Source organism: Cygnus atratus, chromosome 1, assembly GCF_013377495.2.
Source record: "Cygnus atratus isolate AKBS03 ecotype Queensland, Australia chromosome 1, CAtr_DNAZoo_HiC_assembly, whole genome shotgun sequence".
Lineage (NCBI taxonomy): Eukaryota > Metazoa > Chordata > Aves > Anseriformes > Anatidae > Cygnus > Cygnus atratus.
The window spans coordinates 163549549-163565480 of NC_066362.1; the positions used below are offsets into that span (position 1 = coordinate 163549549).

Here is a 15932-nt window from a genome sequence, read left to right on the forward strand (position 1 = left end):
GGTGCAGGACCTTTTTTTTTTTTTTTTTTTTTTTTTTTTTTTTTTTTTTTTTATTATACAGTAAAGTTAGTAGGTATTTTTAATAGCATTCACATTTTTAAAAAGTCTCTGAAATGGACCTGTACATCACTTTCATTGACAAAACATAAATATAAGAAAAAGATCCCTAGAAAGACCAGAATTTTTCCCAAACATAAAGTGCTAAGATGTGTACGGTAGTAAGATTTTTTTTTTTTTTTTGATTGAGCAAAGGAAGGTTAGCCAAAAGGTTAACCACAAATTCAATTGAAATCTTTTAAAAACAGCATGTGTTCTTGAGCTTCAGCATTCCGACACTTTAGAAGATTCAGGTTGTTCTTCTAAACTTACTTGCAGTTCATTTTGACATTCTAATGTCTCACCTTTGACAGCTAAGTGGATAACTTTCAACCATTTCTGTTTTAGTTCCTCATTGTCTGCAGCAAAACTGTGCACAGACTTCGACTGGGTCAGTTTGAAGCTGTGTGGGAGGTCAGCACTTTTTGGGGTGTCGTCTACTGCATAGCCCAGAAGTGGAATTGTAGCCAGAGCTTTAACATCCTGTGGAGCACCATACATGTACAGCACAACAGCTTCCTGTTTAGGTATAACACACCATGCTTTCTGCCAGGGCTTTGATTTTTCCATGTACTGAAGAAAGCTACATATGACACTATTTCCAGAGACTTCAGCAGATTCAATCTCCAAGATGCCTTTCTTCTTCTTTTCTTCGCTATCTGTACAACCAATTATAACATGAGAGCAGTCCTTACAAACTTTGTTCAATTTATTGCCATCATACTCAAGATGTGCCTTATAGTCAGAACATTTCCAGCAAACCACATGTCCACATGCTCGACAGTGGTGCCGCCTTCTCGTCAGTGCATTGAAGGGCTCCTTGCATTTCATGCACATGGTGACTTCGTTGTCTCGGATCCACCTTGGTGCTCTCTTCCCAAGCTCAGCATTAGAAACCTCTACAGGCGTGTCTTCATATTCCTTAGCAATAGCACTTCTGAAAGTTTCATTCCGCTGCTGAAAAGCTTCTATAGTATTCTGAAGTGCCTTTATCCATTCTTCCTTATCTTGTTCAGAACTGGCCTGCAACTCCAGTGTTCGCTCTTTTCCAGACACTTGAAAAGTATGTGGGTATTCTTCATTATGAGTTTCTATAATCTTCATACCATCTATGCCAACTCTGGTTCGAACTGAGAACTTTGATCCTACCAAGCTGAATTTGGGGACGCAGTAGAGCAACATATTGTTAAATAGGAAAAGGTGCCGTTCTTGAGCAGATGTATTGCGAGCAGCGAGTTTAAGGATCTGTCCTTCTTTTATCAGTTCATTGGAAGGGTTCACAATGTCTTCCTCTTCTCCCAGCATCTCATATATCTCTAACAATTTCTTTAGATTTTCCATTTTCCTTATTGCACTGTTTGAGTGACTTGCTGCAGTGGATATAATTTCCAGAGATTTTTCAGTATCTTTCCAGTCTAGGGAGTCCTGAGGCAATTTCCTTAGGTAGTCCTTTAGAAGCATCTCATAGCGTGGAATGCGTTGCACTGGTTCTAGCATGTGATGTTGTAATGTCAAATTTCCACACACTTTTTCCTTCTGAATTTCTTGAATAATTAATTTGAATTGAGGTGACCGTTCAGTCCATGTTTTTACCAATTCCATTGCATTATCAAAATTCTTCACATACTCTCCATACATCTTGAGGAAAGGAGCTAACTTCTGCAGAATGTCTCCAATTCTGGGGGTATCAGTCCATTCTTGCATTCTTTTCTCAAGTTCTGGAAGTAAGAATTTACTGTGGAATGCATTTATTGATGATATATTAGAAAATATTTTGTTAATCACTTCAGCTGGAAAGGAACCTCTGTTGGCTTCTTCAAGGAGTCTGGAGTAAAATACCCGATCTAGGAGGTCAAGTCGGCTAACATAGGCTTTTTCTGTTTGCAGAAGTTCACTCGCAATTTTGTGACGTTTCTGTTCATCTGTCTCCTTTGTTTCTATAGGTTGATCTTGTTTGCTGATTTCCTCATTTGGTTCTTCCTCCATGTTAGTATTAATTTCTAGAGTTTCATTGTCAGACGGGAGCAGTGTATCACTGCTTGGAGTCCTGTAGCAGCTGTTAAGTATCTGTCCTTCACAGGAAGTTGTAGTTTCTAATGACTCTCTGGACGTACTTACTCTTTCGCCATTTATTAAGCTGCTGTTGATTGAATTATCTGGAACTGGGGTGGACACAGCAGAGCCATGGTCAGGTATCCTTCTGTCCTCACGTTCCATCTGGTCTTGTGCTAGTACACCATTGGCTGTGTGTGTCTGTGCAACCTGAGTTTTGTTGGTATTACTGTTTCCCTGTTTTTGTAGCAGTTGTTGGGAGGGGAATTTTGGCTGAGGTGATGGTGTTGATCCATATCTTCCTTGAGATTTAGAGATGTTGAGAACAGAGGAATCTTTCTTCAAATCACTAGGACTGAATGGGCTGCCTCCTTCAAAACGATGGATGAGATCTGACACTTTACTGGACTTTTCCTTTGTGACACTAGGAACAGGGGTAGGTGTATCTTCCTCCATTCTTGGCTTCTGACTTGATAAAGCTTTATGCCTAGGGGTTTGGTATGTAACAGGTGATACCTTCTGCAGATGAATTGGCTTTGGAGGCACTTGTGGCTTTGGATTTGAAGCTGAACGTGGGGACTGTTTGACTGGCACACTTCCATTTAATCCCTGAGCCGCTTCATTGCGTGCATTCTGCTCAACTAGCCTGGCTGTGGCACTCACTGGACAAGATCTAGACGGTATTAAGGACTTTGGACAGATGCTGCTGCCTGCCGGCGGCCCCCGGGCGGCCTCCCCCCGCGGGGGGCCGGCGGGGCAGGTGCGCGCTGCTCCGCTGGAGACGGCGGCGAAGCCCGGGGTGGATTTCCTGCGGATGGCCGTCCGCCTGAAGTTAATGCCCTCGGCTCCGCTCATCCTGCCCGGCAGCCGCCGGCCCCAGGCTCGGCCCCCCCGGCTGCACGGAGAGCCCGCGGCCGCCGCCCAGCCCGGCCGGGGCCGTGTGGGGACCAATAACCAATGTTATTAGACCATCATATTCTGATGGCACATATTCTTGCTGATGTTTGTTCATCTTATTTCCTGTGACTGGAACTGAAAAGACATAACCAACTAAAATGTTAGGCAATAGATCTCATGACTGAATGAATGTGCCAAGTGCTTGCTTTAACTAGGAATAAGTTAGGATTTGGGGCTTGGATTCACAATAAATTTTATTCTACATTAACCAGTTGAAAACAACAAAGGAGATTTGTGTCACCTCTTCCAGGTATAGTCATGTCTGAATTGGTATAGAGATCACTGTCAACCTAGGCTTTACAGCCTTGAACACTTTCTTGTATTTAGATTCTGCATTCCTCCACTTGAGCTTGAGGGACTTTGCTCATCAAAAGAAAAGTATAATTTATTTGAAATTTTGGTGCCTGAGTTATTCACTACGAAGACATATATGGAGGTGCATTTCCCCTCTCCTGTCTTAGAGAGGAAATCATTCATACCTGACTCTTTTGTTTCAAAATGATATGAAATAGGCAACAGAAAAATTTGAATGGAGATTCTCCTTTGTCCTATACAGACTGACTGAGAAACCAAGAATACCAGATTCTTGGGTCTGTGAAGAGGGCAAGCAAGGCTACCTTGAATACCAGACATTATTAGAAGTAGGATTACCTTCATCTAACTTAAAACATCCACGCTATTGATGTCTACAGCAGTTTGTCACTTCTATAAAGACAATGATAGAAATACACAGGTGTGATTTACCTGGCCTATTTTAGGCAGCACTGTAGATACCTGCATTTGACCTCATGCATCCAACCCATGTAGTCTTTCTTCTCCAGCATAGGCAGAGATGCAGGCTAGATACCAAAATAAGGTCTCTAATGACATGATCCTTAGCTGCTTTTAAAAGAAATCAAATTGATATTCTGTGTAGGCAGCTAGTTCTACTCTCAGGGCTTTAAATTGTACTATATCACTGATGTTTTCATTAGTTTTCTATATGCAGTGCATTCTGATGGTAAACAGATTTTAAAAGGAGTCAATAAGGAGGATGGTGAAACATAACTCAGTACGAAATAGACATGCTAATGACAATGTAACAAACATCTTGTAGGACAAAAAGTTTGCAAAGACTTCTATTCATAGTTCATCTCTGATAAATAGACCTTTACTAAAGCTAATGCAGTTCATAGAATCATAGAATGGCTTGGATTGGAAGGGACCTTAAACATTAACTAGTTCCATTAACCTTAAACATTATCTAGTTCCAACCCCCCTGCCATAGGCAGGGATGCCACTCACCAGATCAAGTTGCCCAGGGCCTCATTCAACCTGGTCTTGAACACCTTCAGGGATGGGGGATCCAAAGCTTCTCTGAACAACCTGTTCCAGCACCTCACCACCCTCATAGTAAAGAATTTCCTCCTAACATCTAATCTAGATCTCTCCTTTTTTAGTTTAAAATTGTTCCACCTTGTCCTGTTCAAGGACCTTGAATATAGGATCTTCAAGGATCTTGAATATATATTTCAGAAGAATTTGGGAATTTGGACTTCTAACGTAAGCTATTAGCACTTATGAATAGTTTAATCAAATAAGTATGTGATTTCTATCCCGCAATGATACACATGCTCCCATTAATGCCAAACACCACTGGATAGGTATGCAGTCAAAAGCAAGAAACAGAAAGAATAAAGGAGTCTCCTCAAGAGTGCATGTATGAGATCATCTCTATATTCATAGAGTATTAATATATATGTTTTAGATTATCTTTTTATGATTCAACAAACGGAAATGCAAAGTCCTGCAGCTGGGGAGGAATATTTCCATGCACCAATACAAGATGGGGGACAACTGACTAGAACACATCTCTGCAGAAAAGGAGTAGGGGGTCCCAGGGGGGACCAAGGTGAACACGAGCCAGTAATACACCTTTGCGACAAAGAAAGCAGACGGCATCTTGGACTGCATTATATCACAAACTGGTTGAGAGAAGTGAACCTTCCCCTCTGTTCCGCAGTAAGACAGGACACCTGGAGTGCTGTGCCCTCTATGGGATTTCTCGATATTAAAAAAAAAAAAAAAAAAAAAAGAGAGAGAGAGAGAGGGAGGGAGAGAGAGAGAGAGAGGGAGAGAGGGAGAGAGAGAGAGAGAGAGAGAGAGAGAGAGAGAGAGATTTCAGTTTTAATAGGCCTAAGGGCACAGAAAACAAAGTGCCTGACTCAGATGTGAAGTGATGAGAGGCAATGGACAAAAGTTTGAGCAAAGACAATTCTCAATAAATTTATGGAAAGTCTTTAAGTCTTTTTACTGTGTGTCCTGCGACTTAAGCAGGTTCCTCAGAGAGTCTGTGGACTCTCCATACACACAGATATTCAAAATGACCAAATGTTTCTCAGCTACCTAACCAAGTTGGCCTCCTTTGAGTGGGTGATTCGACTAAATTGCCTTCCAGAGGTCTCTTCTAATCTGAATTATACTATGGTTTTACTGAGCTTTTGAACTCTTCAATTTTTTTTCTAGATTGCTTCTTCTTTCTTTCAATTGCTTTAAGATGATTTTTGGAGCCATTTTCAGACTCACGTTTTACTTTGTTTTGTTCTCTTAAAATATATTAAACCTTTCTCAAAATTTGTTTACCTTTCCTAAGAGAGGTTAAAGGAAAGGATTTTGGAGGAAACAGCTGTTCAGGAATAGATAATAGAGTAGATTTATCCATCTTTTTATACAAAGTGCTTTCATCCTCTGTACTTAGAGGAAAATAATATTCTGTACCATTGACTCCAATATTTGTATTGAGACTACTGAAAGGAAATGGTCCAGCTAAAATATAGAATGTTTCCTATGTTATTTCCTACAATACATCATATTCTGTTTTCATTTTAGCTCTTGTAAAAGATAGTACATCTGTCCAACCGAGAAGAATTTTACAATCACTTGCTAAACCTTAGAGTTTAACAGGTAGACAAGATTTTTTCAGTTTGTAGAAGAACAGACTTGGATACATGTAGGAGATTTTCTTTGGATCACAGTAAAAGGATCTAAAATCAAGGGGACTACCCATGTGACCAGTGGTTACTGTCAAGAATACTGGTGTACATTTAAAGCCTTAAATGTAAGATTACAAATGTAAGCGGTGTAGGAATACAGTCTTGACTTCAGTCATTAGCTGAAACACTGTAATGAGAAGCAGTTTTGATTTAGGTTACCTCTAGAAGAAAAGACACATTCTAAGAATCATTTAAGGTCTTAGATGTTCAAGCAAGTTTCAACTCAGTTTTGGCCCACTGAAACTGACCTGCCTTAACAAACGTATGTGTCTAGTCTCTATCTGTTCTGAAAAGAGACTCTTCCCTTTAGAAGATGATTTATCCCACCTGTTTTAGCATAGGAGTGTTGTCCTGAGGAGCAAACTAATTCTTTTCGCTCGCTATATATCAGGCACATGCCTGACGCTGAAAAATATGATTTGGGAAATCTGTTAATGAAGATACAAGGGAAAAAAAAAAAAGTTTATATTCCTTCATTATAATCACTTAGGAAAATTTCCAGGTATGGATCACTGGCTAGATAGTTCAGGGTTAGAAGCTGTTATTGTTTGTGTACAACAGATAAACAAGAATAAAATTGTGAAATCATAGTAAAAACAATCTATATGTACTTGTTACTAATTTAATTATATATCTTGTGCAAATTTTAAATGTCAAAGAACTATTTCATTGTCAGTAGCTAGTTTTGGATGCCAAATCCTATATCTCTTATAATATTTAAAAGAAGGTGTGCCTTTAAGTTACCCAAAGGATAATATTATTTTTTCATTGAAATTAAGTCATTAATTTCTTTGAACGAATTTTCACAGGAAAAAAAATATTTTTGTGAATTATATTGAGAAAAGTGGGAATAAAATTTATATCCAACATATCTTCACCAACATATTGAATACTTTAGATAGTCTTATCAGGACAAATTCGTTGCCCACCAGGGACTCATATTAGTGATGTCGCCAAGAGACTGCTGAGCCTTGTACAACCTACATACTATTATCAACTGTTGTTGTTTCATATGGGCACCAATGACACTGTCAAGAGCAGTCCAAGGTGTATCATGGAGCAGCTTGGAGCAGCTGGAAGAGGGTCTGGAGCACAAATGGTTTTCTCTTCAGTCCTACTGGTCAAAGGAGATGACTTTGAAAGGACCAATCAAATTCAGTGGATCAATGTATGGTTGCAAGAATGGTGTCATAGCTAGGAATTTGGCTTTTTAGACTATAGAACTCTCTTTCAGAAACTTGGTCTAGTGGGGACAGATGATGTCCATCTGTCAGAGGAAGGGAAGAGCATGTCTGGTTGCAGGCTTGCCATGCTGATGAAGAGATCTTTAAACAAAAGTTGCCAGGAGAGGCGAACCTCCATCCACCCAATTGGCTGGATACCAGCAATAGATGCCTAGAGTCAGGAAAGGGATCAGAAGTCAGTCGGAAAACACCTGAAGGGCAGCACAAAGGAATTCCAGCCAGCCCATCCAATAAAGCAGTTTCATTAGGGCCCCAACTTAAGTACCTCTACATAAACGCCTGCAGCGTGGGAAATAAACAGGGGGAACTCAAAGTTTTAGTTAAGTCTCATGGCTATGACATCATTGGCCTCAGTGAGACATGGTGGGTTGACTGGCATGCCAGGAGTGCTGAGATAGATAGTCACAGGCTCTTCAGGAGAGATAGGCAGGGAAGCAGAGGAGTAGCAGAGGAGTAGCCCTATGTGTTACGGATTTCCTTGACTGCATGGAGCTGAGCAATGGTGATGAAAGTGTTGAGTGTCTCTGAGTAAGAGTCAGAGGAAAGGACAATAGGGCTGATATTATAGTGGGAGTCTGTTACAGACCACCCAAACAGGATGAATAGGTAAATGAAATATCCTATAAACAACTAGAAGTCTCATGATCCCTAACTGTTGTTCATATGGGGGACTTCAAATTTCCTACATATACAGTACCTGGAAATACAGTATAGAAGAGAGGAAACAGTCTAGGAGATTCCTGGTGTGTGTCGAGGATAACTTTTTGACACATGCGGTGAGTAAGCCTACCAGGGAAGGCACACTACTTGATGTGTTGTTTGCAAGTAGAGAAGGACTTGTGGGTGATGTAATAGTTGGAAGCTGTGTTGGGTATAATGATCATGAAATGATAGAATTTTTTATCTTTGCTGAAGTAAGGAAGATGGTTAGCAGGATTGCTACCCTGAATTTCCAGAGGGCAGACTTTATTCCGTTTAGAGACCTGGTTGACAGAGTCCATTTAGAGGGGGTTCCAAAAGGCAATGGAGTCCAGGAAAGCTGGACTTTCTTCACAAATGAAATCATAAAGGCATTGGATCAGGCTCTCCTAATGTGCCAAAAGTTGAGCCAGTTGGGGAGAAGGTCAACCTGGCTGAACAGAAAGCTTCTTCAGGAACTCAGGGAGAGAAAGAGTTTATGAACTCTGGAAGAAGGGGCAGGCAACACAGGAGGACTATAGAGCTGTTACCAAGCTGTGCAGAGAGAAAATTAGAAGTGTTGAAGCCTATCTGGAACTCAATTTGGCTAGCACAATAAAAGAAAATAAAAATACTTTTATTGACATTAACAGCAAATAAAGGATTAAGGAAAATCTCTATCCTTTACTGGATGTGGAGGGAAATGTAATGATGAAAGATAAGGATAAGGCTGAGGTATTTCATGCCTTTTTTGCCCCAGTCTTTGTTAGATAAGACAATTGTTCCCAGGGTCACCAGCCTCCTGAGTTGGGAGGCAGTGACAAGAAGTGAGATGAAGTCCCTATAATTCAATGGGAAATTGTAGGTGACCTCCTACATCATTTGAACATCCGTAAGTCTATGTGGCTGGACAGGATTCATCCAAGGGCACTAAAGGAGCTGGTGGAAGTGCTTGCCAAGCCACTTTCAATAATTTACAAGCAGTCCTGGCTAACTGGGGAGGTCCCAGTTGACTGGAGATTAACAAATGTGACTCCAACCTACAAGAAGAACAGGAACAAGGATCCAGGGAATTACAGGCCTATCAGTCTGACCTTAGTGAGAGGGAAAGTCATGGATCAGATCATCACACTGCACAAATGTGACAATCTAGTGATCAGAAGCAGCCAGCATGGATTTATGAAGGCAGGTCCTGCCTGACTAACCTGATCACATAAAAGACAAGATGTTTCACCTAGTAGATGATGGCCAGTCACCAGTGGTGCTCTTTAGGGCTCAGTCCTGGGGCCAGTTTTGTTTAATTCATCAGTGATCTGGATGAAGGGACTGAGTGCACTCTTAGCAAGTGAGGTGGGGCTTTTGATCTAGGCTTGAGGGTAAGAAGGCTCTGCAGAGGGATCTGGGTAGAATAGATCAATGGGCTGAGTCCAGTCATATGACATTCAAAAAGGTTAAGTGCTGAGTCCTGCACTTGGGTAAAAATATCCCCATGTAGTGGTATAGGCTTAGGGAAGAGTGGCTGGAAAGTTGCCCAGCAGAGAAGGACCTAGGTGTGCTGGTCACCATCTGGCTGAGACATGAACCAGCAGTTTGCCTAGGTGGCCAAGAAGGCAAATGGCATCCTAGCTTGCATCAGAAATAGCGTGGCCAACAGGACTAGGGAAGCGATCATCCCTCTGTACTTAGCACTGGTGGGACAGCACCTCAAATATTGTGTTCAGTTTGGGGCCCTTCACTGCAAGAAGGATATTGAGTTTCCTGAGTATACCTGGAGAAGAGGAAGCTGAGAGCAGACCTCATTGCCCTCATCGTCATTGCTATCCACAACTACCTGAAAGGAGGTTGCAGCAAGGAAGGTGTTGTTCTTTTTTCTCAGGTGACAAGTGATAAGATGCAAGGAAACGGTCTCAAGTTGGACCAGGAGAAATTTAGGTTGGACATAAGGAAGAATTTCTTCACAGACAGGGTGGTCAAGCATTAGAATGGACTGTCCAGGGAAGCGGTGGAGTACCCGTTCTTATTCCTGGAGGTATTTAATAGACATGTAATGTGGTACTAAGGGGCATAACTTAGTGATGAAATTTGGTAGGTCGGGTTGATGATTGGACTTGGCAATCTTGAAGGTCTTTTCCAACCTAGATAATTCTCTGATTCTGTGATTCTAAATGTACAGTACTTCAGCTTTTTTTTTTTTCCTGATTATGTCTTTTAAAATACAAAGATTTTCTAAAGTGCAATTGTCAATGTGCAAAATTCATTTGGTTCTTTTATCGGACAAAAACGTGACATTATCTTCACAATTTTACTAGCTATATAGTCTATTCTTGGATTCATCTTATGTATCATTTACATATTAGATTAAAATCTGTCCCAAGACTTTCTGCTGCAATGCACAACATCTTCCATATTGACTGTATTATTACTGCCTCTAAAACTTTTCATCAAAAATAGAATTGAAGGGTATATTTAGCTGAACAGTGGCTTACAACCGTCATATAAGACACAGGGCAATTGTGATTGAGGAATTAAATTTTGGTGAAGGATTAAGTATATTTCCATCTCTAAGAGCATATGTTCAAATGCTACATTAAACTGGGCTCATAATCTTCCATTAAAAGAAATATTAAAAATGTAATATAGGGTGATATTTTTATGTACTTATTTTTTATGTTCTTCATGCTGATCATTGAAAACACCAGACAAGAGTTTTTTAAAATGTTTTTCACTGCCCTGTGCTTACTTTGTAGGCAGGGAAATGATTGACCTCACATTGTTTCAGGGATTAGAGACTCACTGTGTAGCCTGTAACCTGGTCACACAGAAATACCCACAATCTGAGAAAAATTATTAGAGTACTGCTTGGGGGAAAATTCCCTAGCCAGTGATGAATAGCTTCAACAAAGAAGTTTCTTCTCTTCTGTCTCCATTTGCACAGAGCATGACCATGAATAACAGTTTTGTGAATCTCATAACTATTTTTCAGACAAAGCTTCTTTACTTTGTGCAACATTGAATTTTAATGAGACAGCGAGATGATTAGCATACCTGAAAACATCAAAATATGTTGTAACATACGTTTAAATGACTAAAGCATTTTACTAGAATAAGGCACAAGCATTTTAATTCTGACAATTTTGTTTTGTTTTTGTTCAAAACTAGATATTGGACAAAAGCAACTATGTGTATGATAGAATTCTGTGACAGACAGTTGGCATAAAGAGCTGGATGACAAGAAGATAGATAATTTGACTCAATCACACAGGAATGGAAAATCTGGATAAGAGTACTGGGTGAAAACCCTTCTCTGGAAAAGTTGTTCTGGAACCTTCACGGTTTGGTACTGAAATAATAATAACAAAAATCTAGGTCTCACTTGAAATGCCATAATGGCAACGCAAAAAAAAGATATGTATAAATTAAACATTGCAACAAACAAAACTGCCCAACCTGCAAGATCTATTTTTAGGACCCCATTCAAAACAGTTACACATAATAAACTCCAGAGAGCTCAGATTATCTGTTTTAAAAGTATAAAGAGCAACCATTATTCCCATTCAAGGATTCTATTTCAATTTAATGCTTAAACCAGGAAGTCGTTTTTTCTGGAAATTTCAACCTTGAAGCTCCAATTGCTTCTTTTTTTAACTTCCTTTGTATATCGGATGTGAAACAAGCTTTTTTAGAAAACTTTTTTACAGCAATGAAAATGTTCCCCTGCTTTTTTTCCCTTTGTTGTAAAACCCAATCACTTCAGCATATGTATAAAAGAATACTAATGTTTAGCCAAAAATGAAAATCTACTTCTATCCCTTCTTTTTTCCTTTAGTTGTATTTATTTGGCACAACAACCTCTACTATCAACTGCTTTCATCAGACTAAAAGGAAGGAAAGACTTAGTTTACAAAGCTCTGCAGTTGCTGGCACTAATATTTTAAGTCAAGAGTGAGTGAAGAAGGAAAATGTGAACTAACATGCACAAAAGACTGTAATTTCATTCTGCCAAAAAATAAAAATAAAAAATTGATTTGTGCAGCTATCTTGGACTGTAACTGCATTTGCCTTTTTAAAATCAGTGACAGAATTCATAAAAACGTCATTATGAGCAACAATGAATCCTTGAATGCACAAATGATCATTAAGGTTATTTCATAAACTTATTTTAAAATATATTTATTTAGTTTAGATCTCCATTTTGTTGCTAATTTGAATGCAAACTAATCAGTGTTTATTAGAATCTTTGACTCAGCTAACTGAAGATGAAATTCTGAGCCTTTGAGTTTAGATAGTAACAGATTTTGTATAGCCATTCTGGTTTTCCTAATTCAGTATTTTTGTTGTGTACATAATTTCATCTGACAACATGAAAGTTGGAAAAGTATTGAAGGTATCATGGTAAGGTTGTCTACTGCACTAAGGAAAAACAGAGTATCTTAAGAACTAAAGAAACAGAAGGTAAAAAAAATAGAAAAAAAAAAAAAGATCATTTTACTCAGAATGCAGATTGCTGAAATGGAGTAAGAGAGATTATTGGAGATTCAGGAGACCCTGAAATCTGTCAGAGAGGAGTGGGTTTGTTGTGCAAAAATATATACATATATAACTGTCCTCAGGCTCAGGTAAGAGAAGGGAGTTTGTGTAAGAGAAGCACTCTGAAAACTCTGTCAGGGCATTATTGTTGTCCAGGCTTGGAAGAGATGATCAATGTCCTTTCCTGTGAGAAAAACTGCTTCAAAGCACCTCATTGAGTAGTGGTTTTCAGAATGAACAAATAAAGAGAAGTCTCACAGACCATTACTCAGAGTTGGAACCAAAGGTTCCTCAGATGTAAGATAAAAACATCAACAGGCAACCTCTGAGAAGGGGTGAGTTGAGCTTGTCCCCTACAGCAAATTAATCAAATAAATAAATAAATATAATAATAATAATAAAAAGATAAAGAAAAAAATGGAGAAGGTTGTTTGCCTTATTTTTTTTTTTAGCAGCTGTGTAATTTTCACTGCTCAGTAACTCAGAAAGGAATTGAGAAGTAAACATTCAAATTATTAGTAAGGAGTTATTTGCCTTTTGGACTGAATATCTTAAAATGTATCTGGAACTGTGTCTTGAGAAGAATGGTGGAAGTTTAATGGCTAAGTGATAAAGAGTGATAGGACAAAGTTGTGGGAAAGCTACAGCGAAAGATAATTTCAACTTTTGCCATTGATGACTTAATATAATTTTCAACCTCTGATGAATTCTATGGCTCCTTTATTTACAGAGAATGCCAGATTCAAGTCTTTTCACTAGGAATGACTAGACAATTCATAATTATCGACTGCACATTGTACTGTACACATTCTTTGCACCCCGATGCTTTATTGTTCATTCTCTTTTAGTGCCATAAAAATGTATGACAGTTTAATTGAATCTGAATTGAATCTGTACTTGTAAATGATCTTTCCTATCCTGTTTCACTTATACGCATTTGAAAGAAAACAGGGCCTTTCCATGAAGGGTTTAGCAACAGTGATGTCTCTTTGATTTCCTTAACTGCATGTATAAACTTTTAAGTATAATTAAATGACATCTTATACCAACCTGTTTTTTTTTTGGTTTGTTTGTTTGTTTGCTTTTAAAGAAGAATAAGAAGAAGAAGAAGAAGAAGAAGAAGAAGAAGAAGAAGAAGAAGAAGAAGAAGAAGAAGAAGAAGAAGAAGAAGAAAACCCTTGCTTTGTTATACATAAGTAAAAACTCCAGGAGTAGTTGTAATATAATTGTATTTTGTACTTTCTCCAAAAGAGCTACATCTGGAGAGGCATGCCAACAGCTGCAAAGTCTGTCCTGTTCTCAGAGGAGCTTTCAGCAGAACAAATTTGGAAGCAGCAGTAAGGTCTGTATGGGGTAATGGTTGATCTTTGACCATGCTGACAGCCAGAGCTCTTATCGTCTTGCTCAGTAACAAGTCAAATTGGGCATTAATTGCTGTTCAGAGAACAGTGCACAATTAAACGTATGAGACACAGAAACTGGTACGGGGCAGAAGGGAACAAGAGATGTCAAGGAGTCATGAGACAAAACCTTTTTTTGATACTCTGTTCTAAAGACAATGTGAGCTTTATATGTAAAATACAACACTTGAGAAGGTTCCCTAATTACCAGGCACTGCCCCAAAAAATCAATGCTTAATAACTGGTTTCTTATCAGCAGAAACTTGAAATGTATTTGGGACAAGTCTGTACTAAAGATGTCTGCATCAAACTACCCTGTCTGGATCCACTTGTCTACAGTTCTTTTCATTATTATTATTATTATTATTACCAAATGATCACTTAGAAACTCACAGATAAATTCAAATTAGGTACTGTGATGAAGTAAGCTAAGTTATTTTTGTGGATATTCTTATTTAGATGTGAAATGGCCTTGCTTCCTTGTAATTTATTATTCAAATTTAGTAAGTATTAATGTCTAGGCAAGCCTATCATCTCTTGCACAATATTACTCTATGAAACTTACGTGTTCTCCTTTCTTCAATTCTGTCATACTTGCCTAGAAATTACAGGCAGCTAATGTTTAAGCTAAGTTTTCTGACATTTTGGTAACAGCTGTCCAGCAAAGAGTGTTTTCTTAACTAGTAGCAAAAAAAGGGGAAAAGATTGTAACTCTGTTTGCATTAATAACACTTTCCAGATACAAACTCTAGGCACAACCACCTAAAACACATCTGCTTATTGAAAAAACAGAGACAAATCCAACCACACTTGATATCTTACACTTCTGTAAAGCAAACTATAAAGGCCAGAAAACTGTAAAACCACAAAAGCTCAATCAATTGCAGCCACAAGCCAAGGTAAGCATGGGACCAAAGCTGGAATTTCATTTTAAAAGTAGAGACCAAATCATTCTGTCATAACTCCTTTTAAATGCAATTCCAGGATAAAGAAAAGCATTATATGACAACCCAAGTTCACAAGGTTCACCTTTGTAGGTGTTAGGGATTTGAATCAGACTGATTATGAAGAAACAAAAGCTGACAACCATTCACCTCCAGCTAGCTTTGTGAAGCCAATAACTTTCCATAATATTCTACAGCTCTTGCTGTAATCAAGAAGTGGAATATGTGTAACCCAGCCCAAGATCTGTACAGATAAGAAGACCTCCAGCCTGGTATTTTCAAGGGAAGTCTTTCAAATTCAAGAAATATATACTCTGCTCAAACTTTTTACTTATTTTATATTTTAGCTAAAATTTATTATTATTTTAATGATACATGGCCCTTAATTTAATTTATTCAAGTACAAATACCTTTGGGAATTTAAAAGTTTTCCCATAAAACAAGGTTTGAGATTATAAGAGCTTTTTCCTTTTTCCTCCTGCACAGTGGTGGAGAATTTTAGAAAAATGTATCTTTAAGTCTAAAATAGAGAAAAAGATACAGCCATCCAAATATAAATCAGAGATTAGGATGTGATCAACTTTCCTGACTTGTTGGATTGTCTTCAGTTTAGGCATCTAACCTTTGAAATGTCTAACTTAAGCAACGGGCATTTGATTTCACCTGTTGGCTTTGTTCTCCATGTTGAACTAAGTTTAAAAAGTCACATAAGTGACTTTAAGTGCTACATAACATAAGAATCTAAATCTACATTTTTTTTATTGGAAAAATTCTTTTGGAAATCTGGCATCATCTTAGACAAGTATTTTGAATAGACTGTTATAAATACCAGACTACAAGATTACCTTATCTCAGAATTCCTTCCTAAATAGTTTCATTGCACAAAATCTGGAATTTCATTTTTAAAGTATCATTAGTTTCATTTAAAAAAATCTTCTGAAAAAAATCTTTAAAATTTGATAAATTAACATTTTTAGCATTTTAAATGGCAAAGATTCCTGA

The 15932-nt window shown here is 38.3% G+C and overlaps 1 protein-coding gene across 1 annotated transcript; it reads right to left on the bottom strand.

Annotated features, from left to right (window-relative positions):
* Nucleotides 1-242: 242 nt before the first annotated feature.
* Nucleotides 243-3003, bottom strand: LOC118257335 (FYVE, RhoGEF and PH domain-containing protein 4-like). The gene has a single exon (XM_035565183.1). It carries the CDS (start codon nt 3001-3003, stop codon nt 322-324), a length of 2682 nt encoding a protein of 893 aa, XP_035421076.1. The 3' UTR covers nt 243-321.
* Between the last annotated feature and the right edge of the window lie 12929 nt (nt 3004-15932).